Genomic DNA, 19,756 nt, shown 5'->3' on the forward strand with positions numbered 1-19,756 from the left:
AAACCCGGGTCCGTCACGGTCATTACAAACCGAGTCCGTCAAGGCCATTACAAATCCGAGTCCGTCACGGCCATTACAAACCCCGAGTCCGTCACGGCTATTAGAAACCCGAGTCCGTCACGGTCATTACAAACCGGGTCCGTCACGTCATTACAAATCCGAATCCGTCACGGCCATTACAAACCCAAGTCCGTCACCATGGTCACGGCTATTACAAACCCGGGTCCGTCACGGTTATTACAAACCAGGTTCGTCAATGCCATCACAGATTATAGAAGATGCTATCTCGAATACGAGTCCGTCACGGCCATTACAAATCCGAGTCCGTCATGGCTATTACAGACCCGGATCCGTTTCTGCTATTATTACACTTTGGACCTGCTGATGTTTTGCAACTTTAATTTACAAGATCAATATAAAACCAAAATGTGATGCATGACATTTATCGATATTCAAAGCTATGGAGGCTATGCAATTTTATGCTATGACCATGATAGACCCGGACGGTCCGTAGTTTAATATATTGACCACGCAGCGCAGGTCTGTCACGGACCACATGTTTTCGTGGTAGTTATGGTTATTGGGTATAATTAGGAGGAGCATGACAGCGAAATAAATGACTTGACAGCACCAATATTGTACTTTGAACATCTTTTTGATAAATAAAGCTTTCCCATTTTTCACTAATGGACTATTCTCGCTCTAAAGAGCAAATTAAATAAATCTATTGACACTAAAAAATGAACAGAGCCAGCCTGTCCGAAAAGGTGTCCTATTTTTGGCTAATGGATATTCTTGGTCAAAGAGCAAAGAAAACAAACCCTTCACTTAATATTACCAAGAGCGAGGTAGCCGAATATACGGAAGTAACTAAGGGCCATGCGGTTCGCTTTGTAACTCAAGAAGTCAGGATCTTGTGATCACGAATTCCGACTTCATGTGTTCCTGACTTAGCCAGTTTGACAAAAATAGTAAAGATATAAAAATAAAGAAATAGTTTTAAAAAACAACTCATGATCTCATGAACTCATGAAATCTGTTCAATTTTCACGGCGTCAGTATTTTAATTGTAAGCCCTATTTTTGTGACTTCACGAGTTCTTAACTTAAAAGCCCATTCAGTGAGTTGCTCATCCGGACGATCAAATACCTTTGTCATTGTCATAGATGTACTAACATAGCCTGCTAGTGGTTCAGCCGAAAGCCGTGTACTTAAAACAAAATAAGGCATGTTTCTTAATAAGTGTAAATTTATTTTGGCACATAATATTTACAATAGCAAGACAGCTTATGCCGTAATGTTATCTCTCAAGATTTATTACTGAATCTAAATATAAAAACACCGGATTTATCGTCTCTATTACCAGTCATGGAGCTATGAACTTAGCCAGCTTGGTTACAACGCCAACAGCCGTCAGCGTCATAGTCAGTGATGTGTTAGAGACTGTTTTGCAATTACGATGGTGTAACATTCCGTGATTTAGGTCCAGGAAAGTAGCGTATTATGTGTCACATACGATGGTCTTGCAGCAGATGAAAAACAACAATAAGCGTGCAAGCAGCAAGACTATCGTAAGTGCCACGTACGATAGTCTTGCAGGCATTAATTAAAATTGCATTGCACTTACGATATTTTATTTTATCAATTAAAAATAATTAAGAAAGTTTGAAACTTAAAACATGGTTTAAAATTTGAATCCATGACTCCTATCTCTAAACGGACGCTCTATCCATTAGGCTACCAGCTCCCACTGACACACCAGTAATTATCTCCTATACTTGAGTACTTGTGTAATATTTGTGTGTGTATTGTATACCTCGACTGCTTACATTACACCCAGTTTTAACCATCGTTGAGAGCTGGTAGCCTAATAGATAGAACGTCCGTCGAGAGTTCGGAAAGTCGCGGGTTCGAATCCCATACTGGCACATTCCCCTGCTTTTATTCAAGTTCGGTTGTGTGCCGATCGGGATTTGTGTTTATTTGTTGTCTTGTTTAATATTGTAACACTGTGGGTTTGAAAACTGTTCTTTCTTTCTTATTAATTGTATTCAGTTTCCACTTGTAGCGAGCAATCGCTCCCCATTGTGCTGGATGCGTAGCCCCATTACCTACTTTATTTGTTTTATATAGGAGAAAGGATCAAGCCTGATAAGGATCAAGCCAAAATTTTTCAACTACATCACATGATAGACTCATTAGAATGACCACGATGGGACTTACGTTATGCCAATAGGGAAACAGATGAAGCCATAATACAGTATAACTGGTGGCAGGTGTTTTTTTTTTATATCGATGTTCACTGATCCTCCAGACGTAACCAAACTATATCTACCTCCCATCACCGGCACTAGCTAGTGCCGGTGACTGCCTGACTGGAGGTAGATATAACACGCTTCATAGTTTGCCTCCTTCATGTTTTAAATCGAATTCAGATAATTATATCGGCATATACAAAGCTTTGGACAATTAATTCACTTCTACGAGGGTTGGTCAATAATATCCCGCAACCATTATTTATCTCCGCTCATGCATGACTTAGATGACTGTTACTTACGATCAATAAAGTTTGTACCTTTGTCTTTCAAAACGCACAACAATTAGTATCAGAGTACCTTTAATTACGTAATCTCATTTGCATAAAGTCATTGCTATATGTACACTGACAATTGTCAACATTGGCGAGAAATTTGAATTGGCTTTGAGGAACGTGTAATAAAAAGAAGCAGAAGTAAGGACCAAAGCAGTTTACAAGCCTTATTTTTGGTATGAGGTAATCTGAGTATATTCAATTGATAATTGTGAAAGAAGAAATGTATCCGTCAACAGATGAGGAAAGGGACCGTCTTTGAACTTCACCAGAAATAGGCCTATAACAACAAGCAAAAATGGTGTGAAAATCGCGAAAAAGAGCCCACACGGCAGAAGAAAGAATCCAAATTATCTTCAAAATAAAACAAAACCAAATATGGTTATTGGTATGGTATTAGAGATCATAGTCAGGACAATAGAATTTGTTGCAACAAAAATAGAAATATGCGCATGCGTTGATGGTATGCATGAAAAAAAAAAAAAAAAATGTATGAAAAAAGTATTTTTTCAAAAACGCGCTAAAAATATGACTAATACAAGGTTTGCGGAACAGTAGCTGTGTGAGTGAATTACTATACCAAATCTTATGCTAAAATTAGACACACCTTTCGAAATTCAAATTTCTTATTCAATCCAGAGCCTCTCTATGGTGTGCTACTTTAATTACAAAAACAAGACCTTTTGAAATTAAGGGTTCATTAAGAAAGAAATGTTTATGTTTTCACCACTGGGACCTCCCTTTTTATAATCAGTAGATACCCAATCAAACCAGGTACCATTGGTTAAATTTTGTCATCGATTAATCTTTCTATCTCTTATTATGTAAAGAACAATGGGTGATCAAGCCTACTCAAAATTGGAGATATTCAACACGATTTCTTTTATTTAATAAAATGGTATATGTCTAAAAAGAGTCCAGCATCATGCCTATGTTATCTGTCTATAAAGCTGCAAAAACCGTGCCAGATTCTATACTTTTATTCTCGAGATATTTAGAATTATGTAACAATACCTCAATTTGGCGCGAGATTTTCTTGACTACTTTTCACCATAAATCAGGCAGTGCCCATACGCTATTGTGTTTATGGTAATGCCATTACGTAATCAAGCATTCAGCATCGCTAATACATATTCGTTTTGAAAGAAAAAAGTACAAACTTGAATTTAGCGTAAGTAACAGCCATCCAAGTCATGCATGAGCGGAGATACACCATAGTTGCGGGAACTTATTGACCAGCCCTCGTATATGGTGTATAAAAATAAATCGGACGATACATAATTCGACAGTTTGACATAGTGCCGAATGTCGATTCGTCTCTTGTTAAATTAATGTTACGCATGAGTTCTCTTTAATTATAGCTGAGACTTGATGAATGGGTAGCATATAATTATTTAACAGTGATTCATGGTAATAATTGAGCATAAGCGGGCGATATAGAAAGTTAGGTTATGGTGCAGTGCTGTGCGGTCTGACTTACGAGAATTCATGCTCAACATCAATTTAACAAAGACACAAATCGATATCCGACAGTCTGCTAAATTCATAACAAGTTATGAAATAGTTTCCTTTTCATATTATTCGCAACTGCTGGTTCTCATCAACACCGAATTCGGTTTTATGTTCATCAAAGAGCGCCACCAGTGCTTTCACATATTTCTCATGAAGTTGGTTAATATCTTCTGCGGATGGGTCAGAATTTCTTTCCACTGGAATTGGTTCTCCAACTGTTTGAATTAATACAAAAAGATATACTCAATCTCGTCCTATTGTCAATCAATCAACATATCAATCAATCAACAAAGGTCAATCAATCAATCAATCAATCAATCAACCAATCAAGTTATCTATGCTATATATTTCCCCCAAAAATGTCTGGTAGGATTACGAGAGCAACTGACCAACGTTAGCTTCTGAAACAAATTCTTACTTTCCGACAAGCTTTAATAAATGACATTGTTTTGAATATAAACAATTTACAAAATATATAATAATAAACTTATAACTTAGGCCTATATAAGGAACGTCAATAAGGTAAAATTACCACGGGTTTTGGTCCATGTAAAATGTCTTGATTTCGTTTTACCAATGCCGTGCCTTATTGTCACCACTGTTCATTACGTTATTCTTTAATGGTAAATTTTTAATATAATAATATTATGATCTCAAATGCAACTATCTATCTTCCTTACCAACAGTATCTATACTTCGTCTATAAGGTAAAATCCCAGCGTTGTAATTGAACACACCTCGACCATGAAACATTGCAGGTGGGTAGCCGACTATTTTGTTGACGCGAACCTGAAGCCATCGGATCAAGCCATCTTCTTCGTACGGATGCTGGTCATAAACATCAGTTTCTCCAAATGAGTACACTGGCACAAGATGTGCTCTGGCAATAGAACATATCAAATTATTAAAATAAAAATAAATTGGACGTCAACATGTGAATGGGAGCTTAGATTATCTGAGGTCCAACCAAGAGCTGTAGGCATTCTTGTATTGTTTGTGATATTTGTACAATGTGTGAAATAAAATACGTTTTTAACATATATTATGTGTGAATCTGTCTGATTTTTTTACTCTTTCTGATGTTTTAATAAATTTATAATTAAAAGACACAACAAAATATTGTTAATTCCACCGTAAATGATCGTTTTAAAATGGTATTCATTTACTTGCCTCTCTCCCCCTGAGAAAAATATCCTTCCGAAACGCCACCACTTTTCTGATTTTCGCGACACTATATACACGTAGTAAACGCCCAAAACACGATACGATTCAATCGGATCATGATAACATGCATATTCATGATCGATAAATGATATATTATTCATAAGTAGTGTTTATTTCCGCATATTAAGAGATCAAGCGTTACACCGAAGTATTCTGATTGGTCCGCAATGTGAATATGAATATTAATCTCGAAATGTCATTATGAATATTAAGTAGATTCGGCCGTCTTTCATCTTGATCATGTCAAGTATATAGTGATTTATGAAAGGTTCGATCGGGAAAAGTGGTGGCGCTATATTAATAATTAATCAAACCAGCAGGGACACGATACGATGAATCGATATTTATTGAATATTTTTTTATGATATTTTCTGATTACTTGTAACAAACAGAAAGAGACAAAAATAAGATAAATGAACACATAATATTTTACTAATGATGTATTTTATTTGACAAAACATTTTACAAACAATACAAGAATGCCTACAGCTCTTGGTCCAACCTCGACTCAGAAGGAAACAAAAGTGTTACAGCGAGGAGGATTGCAGAAGCCATGCTGTTTCTGTCACTCCACAAAGGAGGAATATCTTCATTATTGTCATTATATTATTATTTAGAAACTTATTTGATTCTGAAGCGCTAGGTTTACACAGGATGAATCGCTTTATTATCATTTGAATAATGTAAATTTGTCTGCTTCTGTCACTCCGCACGATGCGATGAATATCTTCATTGTCATAATGTACACTTTTATACTTCTGTAGCTCCACACATGATGAATCTCGCAATTCATTGTAATTGTAATGAAAACGAGTCTGGCGACCCGCATTGCCGCATAGGATAAACGTCTTCAGGTATATGACTGTGAAATTATCTGATTTGCACAGACGGAATCATTTTATTATCATTGTAGCACAAATCTACCAGATCCATGAGCTTCACTAGCCTGAATCTTTCGAAGCTTCGTACAGTGCCTTATAGAAGCATGCACAATCCAATACCGTGCGTAGTTGTTGATCGCCCGAAGGATTGGGAAACAGACTTACCCATGCTGCAAGGCTTTGCGAATGAAACCTTTTCGTCTGCTTAGATAAAGTGCATAATGTTTAGGAATAGCTTCGAGGACTTCCACACCACCACCGGCGACAATGACCACAGCACTGCCTGGACCTGTCTTACCCAATATCCAATCAAAGCTCTCTCGACTTGCTGCGCACAAACCTTAAAAATGAGACAAATAGATCTAGAAATACTGTTTGTAATTTGTTGAACATTTGTAGTACACACATACCATAAAATTGGAAATCATTTTGAGCCCAGATGTAAAGTATAACAGTAAACCATACAGCCTGTCTCAAAAAAAATTGTGCAAGTGAAAAGCGCCCTCTATGGCAATTAGAGAATACCGTTGTGACATAATGCTTACATCAACGTCACGGGTGCAATCTTAGCTCTCAAATGCCGTTTGTTCTGTTCAATTTGCTTGTTCCAATTTCGAGATATGTTTATTTAACAACGAAAGGGTAAAATCACAATTGTGCCACTTTTTCTAGGTAAGAGAGCTGTACATGTAAATCAATGATAGCTGACGTTGATGCGTCTAATGCACTCCTCCTTTCGGGGCGCATGCATTAGACGCATCAACATCAGCACGCGTGCATTATGTTTGTCTAATATCTCTCCCAGCAAGTAATACGCGTTCATTAACCTATAACATGTTTAAGTCCGCAATATTTGTTTGTCTTTTAACATGTCTTAAGTGACTGAGAGAACAGCATTTACCATGATAAGATCATTGACATGCACATGTATTTAATTTTTACAGCAGAATGTGAAATATTTATTTATCTTTTAATCTCTTCTTTTAAGTGGAAAAAGAGAATCATCATTCCTGCATCATGATAAAACAGTAAAAACAGTTGTTGTATTGTGTAATTGATGCATTCTTTTGATTTCACGAAGGAACTCTTGATAAACTTGATGCTATCCCTGTTACATTTAAAGCCCTCTTTCCTAGTAAAGGTGGCAAAATTGTGATTTTACCCTTTCGTCTTTAACTAAACATATCTCGAGATTAAAACAAGCAAATTGAACAGAACAAACGACATTTGAGAGCTGAGACTACGACCTTGACGTTGATGTAAACATTATGTCACAACGGTATTTTCTAACTGCCAGAGAGTGCGCTTTTCACTTGCACAATTGTTTTTGAGACAGGCTGTATATGACATATTGGTATTACGTATTTTTTGTTTTCATGAGAAATAAATCTGAAACCTAAATCAAAATTATCAACAAAACTATGGAAGCCAGAAGTAATTCATCATAAATAATGTTGTAAATCGGTATGAATTTGACAGAGTGTCGAATATCGATTCGTCTCTCATGTTCATCATCATCATCATCAGTCGGGCTGCGGGGCAGGCGACTACAAGCTTTCTCCAACTATCATGACTATTGCGATCCAGGGTAAGCGAAACAATTTTGTTTGGCTGCAGCATCCCTTCAGTATCTCTTTATATTACGCATGGATTCTATCGAATTATGCACTAGTTGGGGATCACATTTTGTAGAGAGGATAGCAAGAGGGCATCATATCAATTATGTAACGGTGGTTTAGCGTGATAATTGAGCGAAAGAGGGCGGCATATAAGTACCGTGCGATCGGATATCCCCTGTTTGCTAATTCAAAAGAATTCCTACGTACCATGAATTTAACAAAGAGACGAACCGATATTTGGCAGTCTGCCGAACGATATGTTTCATAGTTTTTAGAATTAATGTGCACTTCCTTCTGTTAATCCATTCCCTTGTCTATAAAATGACAAGCACGTGCCTATAAATGTTAATGCCCCTCTGTATAATATCTGTAAAGAAAAAAATGGTATCGTATAGTTTATTAATGAATTCGTACACTCACCACTTAACATGATGACATCACTGACAATAGGAAACTTAAAGAAGCCGTTCAAACCAAGTAAATAAGGCTTGATTCCCGGAAATTTAGTACTGAAACCTGTTGCCTCCGTACAGAAATTCATAAAGCCCCCACCACAAGAACACCATGTGGATGAAAGCCGAATACATAGTTGTGTTTTGGGTCCAAATCACACGTTTTGTGTAAATTAACGGGGAAATAGTCTCTCATTTGATTCCAAAGTTCTAGGTCTTGACCCCATCTCCATCTCCTACCAAGTTGATGTGGCACGTGACGGGTCCAGATCATCCAGGCATAAACCTGTTAATGAAAGTTTCAAGAAGGTTAGAATATTAAGAATTGTGACGGGAAAAAGCAAACAAACTAAAGCAAAAGGTCTGGATCTGTTTACAATTCGTCAGCCGTATCATATAGTGACGTATTCGACATTTTCATGAATTTTGGCAGAGTACGTAGGTAGGCAACACTCTTCAAAATGACCAAATTCTGGCTGTGGATGCAGCTTAATTGGTGAGATAATTAATTAATTAATTAACATGGTCGTATATGCATTTATTGAAATTGTGCGTTTTACATAGCAGACGTATTTGCTGTCGTATTTGTATTGTTGCCGTTTCACATAAGCCGTATTTTGTCGCAATGAAATACACCGGTGTAATTTAAGATTTAAGATAAATAGCGCCATCATTGTTCAACTTTACGTAAAAATAACGTGCATACACATGTACATCTATGGAAGCGGTATAATTGTTCAATAATTTGCTATTTAGTATGACTTTTTGAAAGAATAAATACTACAAACTTACAAGAAGTGATATCCAGTAGTATCGCGTTAACAAAAGAAATAGAAATAGAAAAACCGATCCCCAACCACATATCAAGATGATGGTTGACCATAACAGCACCGCCAGTGTTTGAATACGTCTCTGTCGTGGAACGTTAATAACTGAAGCTAATTTGATACCAAGGATTCTTGTTGACCTGTTGAAATGATTTAAAAACACTTCAATTGTACGGTTCTATAGGCAAGAATAATTATAGATATCGTTGCATAATACAAGAAAACACAATCTTCCAAGTAAGTACATGACATTCGTGATAATTAAGAATGCATCTTTAATACTTTTTGCCAACACTGCACCCGCGACTGGTGATGAGTATAAAAGAGCAGCGTATAGTCCAATAAATTCCAGTAACAATCGTGCAACTCATGTTAAATTTGCTGTGTTTGGTAGAGATAGAGTAAGAAAGGAAGAACAGTTTACCAACCCAAAGTGTTACAATTAAACAAGACAACAAATAAACACAACTCTCAACTGGTACACAATACAACCCAACTTGAAAAAAGCAAGGGAATGTGCCAGCATGGGATTCGAACCCACAACCTTCCGATTACCAGACGGACGCTCTATCCATTAAGCTTCCTGTCGAGGTATATAATACACACAAGCAAATATTACGCAAATACACAAGTACAGGAGATCATAACTGATGCTTAATCTTTTCCCTAGCATAATACAAGAGATAGAGTACTTATAGCGTTGATCATTTTAATTATAAACTTTTATTCATGTTATTATATCAACAATATATATATTTATGGGGTGATAATAATAATCAGCATAGCGGTATCACCACTAGAGCATGTTTACGGACTATTCAATATTTATGCCGTGGGAGACGGGAATGAGGGAATACGAAACAAATGTCGAGGTTGGGGGTCAAATCCGATTTATCTTATTTAAGCTATAAGTAGGGATGACCATCATAATTTTATGTTGCCCCTATTGCTACAAAAGATTGTTTTCTGGAAAGAACTCATCAACAGAAGTATTGTGGTGGTTAAATTGTCAAAATCGGTCAAAAACTTTTCGAATTATGAATTTTCAAAGTTTCCCATTCTGACCGGTCATTGGAACGAAATAAATTGACAATGTCTAAAAATAGCAACCTTTTTATATTTCTTTATTTTAATATATATGCAAACATGAAACAAGCATATTGTGAAAGTATCAAAGGGGTTTCTTATGAAATGGAACTTTACTAGTCAATAGCATTAAGTATTTCTTCAAACCGAGGCACTGAAATCATGCTTTTAGAAAACATTTGCTCAAAATCATCCATAATGGCCGAAGTGGCACAAAATCAAAAGTCCAAGTGAACTTTTTTCCACAACAATATACACTACACATAAGAAAAATACTAATGTACTGCAAGGGATTTTTAACATAGGAATCCAAACAATCAAGTACCAACATGCACAGCTTTGTCCTGATATCACTTATCAGGTGGGGTTTTAACAAAATGTTTAACCTCTATTGTGATTGGCAGCAGCATAAGGTATCTCTTTGATAGCTGATAATGCCCAGCCATTCAGCAAGTGGCTAATAACTGACCTTGATAGGCTTGAATGAATACTGTCATCTGCTACAAAACCATCACACTCTAGGACCTGGTCACTCCATATGCTACAGGGAGCACAGTACTTTAACAATGGAGTGAAAGACTCATTATTGATTAGGCGCGTATTTTAAAAGTACAGCTCCTGTGCGTGTATAGCAGCAAGTCAGTGCAGATGGTATAAATATAAGAAAATGTTTAGGGTTGAGATCAGGTGAACAATACATCAAATGAGCACGAAACTTCACATTTATGTTCAGAAAGGTGTCTATTTAACATGATTCGAAAGATATATGGAAATTCCAAAGGAAAGCTGGTGATTTAATTTTTAACTCGAGATCTACTTGTCCATTCTTTTAACCTTTTTACAGAGGGTATGATAGAGGTAATAACGACAACTCTGCCAAATTACAGCTCAGTAGGTCAAGGTGTTCACCTGATCTTATTCATCTGAATATTTTGTGCCATTCTGAGCAGTGCTGCATTTGGCCACTGGCAATTAAGCGCACTGTGGCGATGGACCAATTTTGACTTACACTTACAGAAAAACCAAATAAGTTATGTTGCTGTAATTTGCAGGATAGTTACAAAACATAATTGGCATTAACATCTCCAATTTTTACAGAAAAATAATGAAAAATAAAAGAATGAGCTCAATTTATAAATGTCTGTGTAAGCAGTGCACAGTTGAGCTCCCTGCATGTCTATGGGAGTGTTCTAATCAAGTTGATGGTTCATTGGTCATCCCTACAATAAGGAGGAATATTAAATTTTAATTGGAGAAACTTGGGAAAACAAGGGGGGAATCTGATCGTTTGAGCCGTTCGCAAGAGAGGAACGTGAAATCTGTTCTCGAATTTGTTTCGTTTCTCCCATTCCCTCCCCTGGTGTAAATATTGAACGGTGCCTTAGGCCTATCTAACATTTCTAGTGTGATACACATTTTTGCTTCTAATAAAATAAATGATATCCAAACCGCTGAAGCGATATTGCAATGAGAATGTTCTTAGAAACACGCCATACTATGCACCCAGAACCTTACCTTGCTTCACGGTCTTCTGCAGACGACATGTTGCACGTTGACCATGTAGACACCATGCGCCCTATATACCGTAAACAACAGGATCACTACTTTATGTAGGTATACTATTGCACTAGTAGATCATTGTGTAAATAACTGATAGCTGATATTGATAAGCTGTGCAAGCCAACTACTATTGACACATTTGTCTCATATATCAGTATGATAACTGTGATTATGCGCTTTCATAGACTGCGGAACTCAGTCTTAATGATAGTAGATCATTTATCTATTGGTCGTTATATCAGGGAAGTGCCACTGAACTTCCCTGATTATGCGACACACACTGCAGGGTTTATTGTTTTCCTATACACTGTCGAAGTTACATAATAATCGGATTAACTACCATAGCAATAGATGAATACAATGTTTGTTAAGATCGCCCTGCACTACACCGTTCACGCGGTACCTATTCATTGAATCATAAGTCGTGTTCACACAGTCGGACTTAAACCACTTATTAGAGAGATTGCGATGTTCCCTACGCAGCACGTGGACCGTACGTTTTAACGTACGTTTTTACGTACGTTAATACGGTGTTAAATATTGCTAGTCTCGGTTGCAAACTGAATTGTGTTCTTTCGTCACGAAGGAGAACAAGGCGCCTGAAGCAAAGACTATAAGCTATAAGCTGATCTAGGTCAATATAGGGCATAGTGATTGAAAAAATAATGGCTAGCGCGGGCTACCGGGTCTCTGCCTAATTCAAACAGCATGCTTTGATTTTGATTAAAAACCAAGGTTAACATGCTGCTTAAACTTAATTGTATTTTTGTGCTCTCCAAATATTATAGTTGCCCAAAAACATATATTTTGGTAGATTAAGGATCACTTCATCCATATATCATGACTAAACTTTCAAAATGACTTGGTCGCGTTTGGAAGAGGAGTGCCACCAAATTTAGTACTTTCTGTCAATCAAGTATGGTTTATTTTCTATATGTCAATCTTTAAATTATTAGCATAGTCCTTATAATAACGGTGGAGCGTTGATGAGTAAATGATAGCAAACCAGTGAAAAATCCCCAAAACTCAGTCAGTGGAGCTCCACCCGTACATGTCAATAGCGTCATTATCAATTGGATTAGTCGACCGTAGCGGACAATTCGATCGCTCATCGGATTAATATTATCACGTGGTAAGAAATGTGCATTGGACAATCGATTACTATAATGGTTTAGTACTGCATATTTCGGTTTAATCTTCACTAAGCGGGTTTATGGCTGAAAAGGTCACGGTGAATTTGCCGTGGACAAAACTGCACTATGCCTTACGTTTGAAAATCGCAATCTCTCTATTACCGGACTTTTAAGTTACTACTAAGACTGGTTGTTCGTGAAAAATAATGCACGGGACAAGAACACACAACAGTTAAAATAGAAATGTGCACTAGAAGTAGGCATATATTTAAAGGGTACCGATACGTGATTTACCGACAATTGACTCATTTCGGAATGTACTATTGAACAATATCAACGTTGAGTGTTGAACTCCTCAATCAAACGTCCTTGAAAAGCAAGCTCTTGCATCCCAGTACCTAGTACCTCCACATCCTATGTCACTAGCTTCAACAGTCAACTTCAACTATTTCTCAAAATCAGACGCAGTTAGCACTGGTGAACTCATGAGTATTAATTAATTTGGACCTATTTTCACATTGCTCTGACCCTCAGATGACCAAATGAATTTTGCATTCCGTTTCCGCAAATCAGTCATAGGGCTTGCTATATTTGAAAAGTTGGACAGAACTTTCTGTAATAGCCAATTTCGTGAGTGCCTTCTTGTGTATAGTTGTGTAGGGTATTGCTCAATAGTAAACTAAATAGATTTTATCTTTATCTTAAGACACATTATTACTGGTAAATTGAAAACAAGTACAGAACTAAACGTGAGTATGAAAAACACGCAAAACGCAATACCCTAACCTAACGCCACCTCGGTCGCCGTGTAATCCTTATGGCGTTATGCTATATCAAATTCAACCATCTTGACGAAATGCCGTGGTTATTAAAAGATAAATGTTTCGTTGTAGCGCTGTCTACTCACATGTGCACATGCAAGTTTAGAAATTAGACCAGTCAACATTGTCAGACTTGTCCGGCTGACAGAGTCGTTTAAAACTGTTGATATAGTTTAATTATATGTGACGTGTCATGTCAAAAGGAGACACTTTTGGGCATGTCATCAATTTTGAGGTTTTTACATATCTTAAATATAGAGATATTTTGCTCTCCAATGCCGTTTTCCCCAATGAAATCTGACATTCCTAAGTGAAGATATTGAGTTCTGAAGTTATGGTATTATAAAATAGGAAATTGAGATATCAGTCTTTAAAAATATTATTGACAATGTTGAGAGTAGGAATTAATTTGAAAAATGTCTCAAAAAATACAAGATGCCAGTTATATTTCGGTCTGAAACTATCAGACAATATTTTAAACATTAATAACATCAAAAATTCGCAATAAACCCAAATTATGAAAAAATCACCCACCGGCAGATTTTGGGCTATATCTCCATTTACGATCCTGCCCAAAAGTGTCTCCTTTTGACATGACACGTCACATATAGGAACGAAAGCCACAAGTTTTGAGGTTTGGAGATGAACCTTTCAATACCATGAGCATTAAATAATTTTGAGTTTTTCTTCTTTTCCAAGACCGAACCTTTCCTTGTATTCGTCAAACAATGATATCAGTGAATCCATGTAGATCCTGTGGGTCTCGTCAATGTCTTCCTTTGTTGGACAAGGATTTTGCTTCACATTGATCGGTCGCCCAACTGTAAGATAGACAAATCACATACAAAATACAATCACAATTATTTATGCAGAGGTGATCGTAGAATTGAGAGTTTATGCAGACATAGATATTCTCATGTAACTCAACCAAAGTCAATCCGATGATGACTGTCTCTTTTAGATAGGATATGTTGAGCATGAACCTATTTGCGATTGCTACATACCTACGGTGTTGATTGGTATCCTGTATGGAAGGAACCCCGAAGTATTATTAGAAATCCCTCTTCCACTGAAAAGAGCGGGTGGATAGCCAACGACTTTAATCAATTTGACTTGAAGCCATCGTCTCCAGGAGCCTTCTGGCATTATGTAGTGGTCATATAAATCATTCTCACCGAAAGAATAGACTGGGACTAGGTGAGCCCTGAAACAGAGTCGGTTGGTAGGTTATCGGTTCCGACATGTTTATAGTATTTCAGAAACTTATTAATTTGCAGCAATAGATTATTTAATAGATTATGAATGAAAAGTGAAACATCAATTGGCAGAAAGATCAATGTTTTCTATGTATATTTGAAGAGCTTGGTTCCAAACCATGTTAAGTCCACAAACACATGTTTTTGATTTACCTGTGCGATATTGCAATGGCTTATAATGATACGTATAGTAATTTCAGTTGGATGCACCATTACAAAGCAAACAGCGGATGGATGCACAGTAACTATACTGTGTGGTGCCTTTGGTTCCCAAATGAGAACAATAGTCTGCATATTGTTAAGCAGCATTGTTGTGGTAAATAATGGCTTGTTGATGGTACAACTCATTGTTGCTAATGTCAAACTTGTCAAAGTAATTGTGATTGTATCACACAAGTAAATGAGAAACATGTGGTTGTGGACTTAACATGGTTTGAAAACAAGCTCTTCGGTATAAACGGTAATGATTCATGCCCGTGTTTACAGGCCGGAGTGTCACATCTCTCTTTGTAATCGACTTGGAGTCAGAAGCTACCAGACTCCTCCGTGTACAATACACACTCCTTCTGCACTCACCACTCCTCCCATACAACAAATATGCGTCTATTAACCTTCCCAGCATAAATCGGTACCCATTTACACCTGAGTGAAGTGACGCAAACAGGATTATGCGCCTTGCTCAAGGACACAGCACGATGGCCACGATATGACTCGAACCCGCGAGCTTATGATCAGTTAAACCACCATGCTCCCATATAATGACACTATTTGAACATGTTGAAGAAATTTTCAAAAATCATACCCGTGTTGAATAGCTTTGCGTATGAATCCTTTTCGTCTACTTAGGTACGTCATGTGGATGTGGGGTTGTGTTTCTAACATCTCTTTAACTCCGCCAACAACAATAACGACCGCTGTGCTAGACGAATATTTACTAAGCAAATTATCAAAGCTGTCACTACTTGAGGCACACATACCTAAAAACAAAATAAGGTAATTGAATTTGCATTAATGCAATATTTTCTAAAATACACATGCCTCAACTTACACTTCATTGGAATCGGCAAATTTGTTTGTGTTTGTAGGACCCAGAGCATTGAATTAATGTTGTAATGACGATATTAAATGCCAATAGAGCTCCGTAGCTAAGCGGTCGAGCTAAGTGAGGATTCTTTTCTTTTACCTCATTATTTTTTTTCTCAACAGAAAATCGTCCTAACAGTTGTTACTAATATTATTTCATTATTTTTGGCAAAGAATAACCAAATAAAATTTGACCGAAATTATATATTACAATATTACAATATGACTAGTCCTAATTTCCTTTCCACTAGCCTTTAATTCATTGCCACCTGAAATTCGAAATCAAGTTATTAAATACACGATGTTAGGAGTAACTACTGGACAACGAAAGCCGGCGTTTGAATTACCTATCGATAGCAAAAATTCCCGGGCGAACGGATATTGGAAGATACCAACCAATGCCAGCAAGTGTGGTGTTATTCCTGGGAACAATTGACTAAAGCCAGTAGCTTCGGTACAAAAGTTGACGATGCCGCCACAGACATATAAACCATGGGGGTGAAAGCCAAACACGTAATTTTGATGCGGGTCCAAATCTACCGTTTTATGCAAACGTATAGGAAAATAACTGAAATAAGAGCAGAGATATTGTAATTGTTATCATTCAGATACCGATTTAAATGTCATTAAAACAATGTCCTACTTGGACTCCGAGGAGGAGAAGAAACACAGCTGGAAATAGAGAGGAAAACATAGAAGAGCATGAAGAGGAAAAGACAAAAAATAGCAAAAGATGAAAAAGTAGATTAAGGCGTGGGGTATGGGCGAACTTGAAGTACATGTATCTGGAGAGGGGAAGCAACGAGTTGCCCCAAATCACAGCGGCAGGTAGTCACTGGGCCACCGAGTGCCAATATGTATTTATTTTGGAAGGTTCGTGTTTGTTTAAAAAAAAAATTTTTCTTCAAAAAGGCGACATGCCAAAGACAACTCCTTGGACACATAGTTTGTTATTCTTAATGCAGTTCTTTTCCACATATCTACGTTAACATTCGCTTTGGTGATTTAGTAATATTATAAATTTTGTGACTGCAATTTGGCGTTTTCAATGCGTTTTAAGCTGATCATGAAATTAACGCGAATATCTATAGTCACGCTCCTTTCAGAAATTGTTACCTGATCGTCGGCTTTTGCAGGCAACAGAATGCAGATTGGCTCACGATAGATGTCGTATTCCTCTATGTGGGCCTATTGATAATAAAATTACCTTGAGTTCCTTGTAACAAGATGATAACTTACCTCTGTGTACAGGGTTAGTCGCTGTGTCTGGAAAAGCTGTAGCCTTTAGCGCCGTATCAATATCTCAAAAAAGGGCACAACTGGCGAGAGTGTCTTCATATTTCCCGCATGAAAGCTTGCGTCAGAGCCTATACTATACTAATATCATGATGGATACGTTGGTTGCCCATTATCAAACATGAGCTATGATTGGCGCTGCTTGAGATATCTCTTTCCAGAACCTATTAGCAAGCCGCCAATTAGGCGCGGATATTAAAAGCACAGCTCCTTTGTGTGTATAACAGAAAATTATAAATAATAGAATGTTTGGAATTTAGTAAATAAAATACTAACTGCATTTTGCATTATGTATTTATTTATGTATATATTTACGGGTCCTATGCCTATTTATTTATTTGTTTATTTACTGACTTGTTTATTTATTTGGAAGATTAGTAAGTAATTAGTAATATTCCATGATTCATCGGTTTATTATTGATTGCTGATAACTTGAAAACTGAAAACTTGATTGATTGATAGCCATTTCACATATTCCCAGTGTATGTGGAACGTCCAGATTTGAATAACATCGTACATTAGATAAATATCAGTATAGATTTATTCTATTCAGCGATATTCAAGGACTACTATCAAACTTCTCACAGCAAATAGGTAGTTCGCTTAGTGGTAATGCATTGAGTTTCAGAACCGCGAAGTCTCGGGTTCGATTCCCAGCGCTGCCTACCTTTTTTCAAGGCTGGGAAACATATCAATTTCTGAACTGCTAACCTATTTGGCGCGCGATCTGAGCTATTCCTTTTCTGATGGCTGTGTCTCTTGCAGGCACACTCTGGAATCCAAACCAGGTTCCTGCCCATTACACATCCTAGCCTGAAGGAAAGGAAAATATTTCTTATCCAGCTTATTTCTTACTTAGCCATATGTTTCCAAAACTGTAGTCTCCTAACCCAATTCCATGATCGACCTCCTGTGTGTATTGTATGTCTATCATAAATTATATATGCGTACAGAATGATTGATAACCAATAATAATCAGTAAATAGTAGATATATGCTCAGGAATACAGATCCAATTCCAAACAAGACTAATGTGAACACACATAGCAACAGAACGAATGTTTCAGCATGTTGATGATATAGAACATTGATTGGCGTATTATCTTCACCTACGCCTGGTGATTTGTATCCACTGCAAAGAAAACGAAAGACAAAAACGATAAGGACAGAATAATATGAAACAGAATAAAGTTATATACTACCCTACATGTTAAATAAAAGGCCGACTAAAACCTCTGTCGTTTTGTTATTAAACTTATTTTCGATATTCTGATTTTGATTTATAACTGTGATCTCTCTTATCTCACACAGAATGACGGAGACCAAGTATTTTATTTATAAGTTAATCATATGCGTATTACTTGTTGGGAGTGAAATTGTACAAAATAATGCACTTGTACTGAGATGTTGATGCGTCTAATGCACTCTCCCCGATAATTTCTCAGTGAAGCAATAAGTGATATGCATTTATTAACCTATTTCATACACGAGAAAAAAATCCGTGATTTTTATAACAAAATTGCCACAAAAGTGTTGGAAAATGCAAGCAAATATAAATTCGTCCACCCGCAAGAAAAATGAGCGCGTCTGAAAGCACTGCGCGTACTACGCGTAGTGCGCGCCCGTGCAATTATACAACATTTATGAACGGCTAGTAATTTACTAACGATTGCTCTGATTGGTTCTCACTATCTAGGGGTGTATGATAGTCCGATGGGAAACATACCTTTTGGAGAGTCAGGAGGAAACGGTGACAATGAAAAAGAAACTATTCCTTATTAACAACGTCATTAAGATTGAGGAAAACTACAATGTAGTCCCTTACCTTCCTTCTCCCGAAGCTGAGGAAGAGGACATCATAAAATTCAAACGTAGAGATGCAGTACTTGGTATCAAACGGGCATTTTAGGCATAAGTCTATCTGATCAACAACACCGAAATAGATTGCAATTATCCTTTGAAATCAAACACCAGCAGGTGCTTTTCCATGTGCATTTTGAACATTAACAGCTGATATCAATACAGCTTTATCACACAGAATTTTTCAATACGAATAAATCAATTCGACGTTAACACTGCTGAAGGTCGATTGCACCATTCATGCAGCTTGTAGAAGAAATTATCAGCGTACAGCTAGCGTTACCCAGATGCTTCTGAAGTTGAATTGGCCTTCACTTCAGGACAGAAGAACTATTTTACACCTGTCACTGTTTTTCATATTTTACACCTCGCCAAGATCAACTCTGGAGATTCACCACTCACGGTTCCAGGAAAGTTCCTACCAGTGAACACAGACAGACCAGTCACTCGCAGCCATAGACCTAGCCAAAACATAAAATATCCAGCAAACAGATATCTACGAGAACAGCTTCTACCGCGGACCATCAGGCAGTGGAGTCTACTTCTAGCCAGTGTCA

At 37.1% G+C, this 19,756-nt stretch overlaps 2 protein-coding genes across 2 annotated transcripts; both read right to left on the minus strand.

The window, feature by feature from the left end:
• Positions 1-3,894: 3,894 nt before the first annotated feature.
• Positions 3,895-8,471, minus strand: LOC140154290 (diacylglycerol O-acyltransferase 2-like). The gene is made up of 4 exons (XM_072176870.1): positions 8,247-8,471; positions 6,373-6,547; positions 4,783-4,982; positions 3,895-4,317 (listed from the first exon to the last, which is right to left on the minus strand). Exons 1-4 carry the CDS (start codon positions 8,365-8,367, stop codon positions 4,163-4,165), a joined length of 651 nt encoding a protein of 216 aa, XP_072032971.1. The 5' UTR covers positions 8,368-8,471; the 3' UTR covers positions 3,895-4,162.
• A 5,900-nt stretch (positions 8,472-14,371) lies between these two features.
• Positions 14,372-18,289, minus strand: LOC140154634 (2-acylglycerol O-acyltransferase 2-A-like). The gene is made up of 5 exons (XM_072177201.1): positions 18,196-18,289; positions 16,392-16,612; positions 15,764-15,938; positions 14,710-14,909; positions 14,372-14,526 (listed from the first exon to the last, which is right to left on the minus strand). Exons 1-5 carry the CDS (start codon positions 18,201-18,203, stop codon positions 14,372-14,374), a joined length of 759 nt encoding a protein of 252 aa, XP_072033302.1. The 5' UTR covers positions 18,204-18,289.
• Between the last annotated feature and the right edge of the window lie 1,467 nt (positions 18,290-19,756).

The sequence above is a fragment of the Amphiura filiformis genome, chromosome 6 (assembly GCF_039555335.1).
Source record: "Amphiura filiformis chromosome 6, Afil_fr2py, whole genome shotgun sequence".
NCBI lineage: Eukaryota > Metazoa > Echinodermata > Ophiuroidea > Amphilepidida > Amphiuridae > Amphiura > Amphiura filiformis.

Coding starts and splice junctions, on each gene's coding strand:
- LOC140154290 (XM_072176870.1), bottom strand. CDS start 8,367: ATGAATTTCTGTACGGAGGCAACAGGTTTCAGTACTAAATTTCCGGGA. Junction 6,548..8,246: donor TGATGTCATCATGTTAAGTG/GTGAGTGTACGA, acceptor CTCATTTTTAAG/GTTTGTGCGCAGCAAGTCGA. Junction 4,983..6,372: donor CGCAAAGCCTTGCAGCATGG/GTAAGTCTGTTT, acceptor TTCTATTGCCAG/AGCACATCTTGTGCCAGTGT.
- LOC140154634 (XM_072177201.1), bottom strand. Junction 15,939..16,391: donor GGAATTTTTGCTATCGATAG/GTAATTCAAACG, acceptor TTTTGTTTTTAG/GTATGTGTGCCTCAAGTAGT. Junction 14,527..14,709: donor GATACCAATCAACACCGTAG/GTATGTAGCAAT, acceptor TCTATCTTACAG/TTGGGCGACCGATCAATGTG.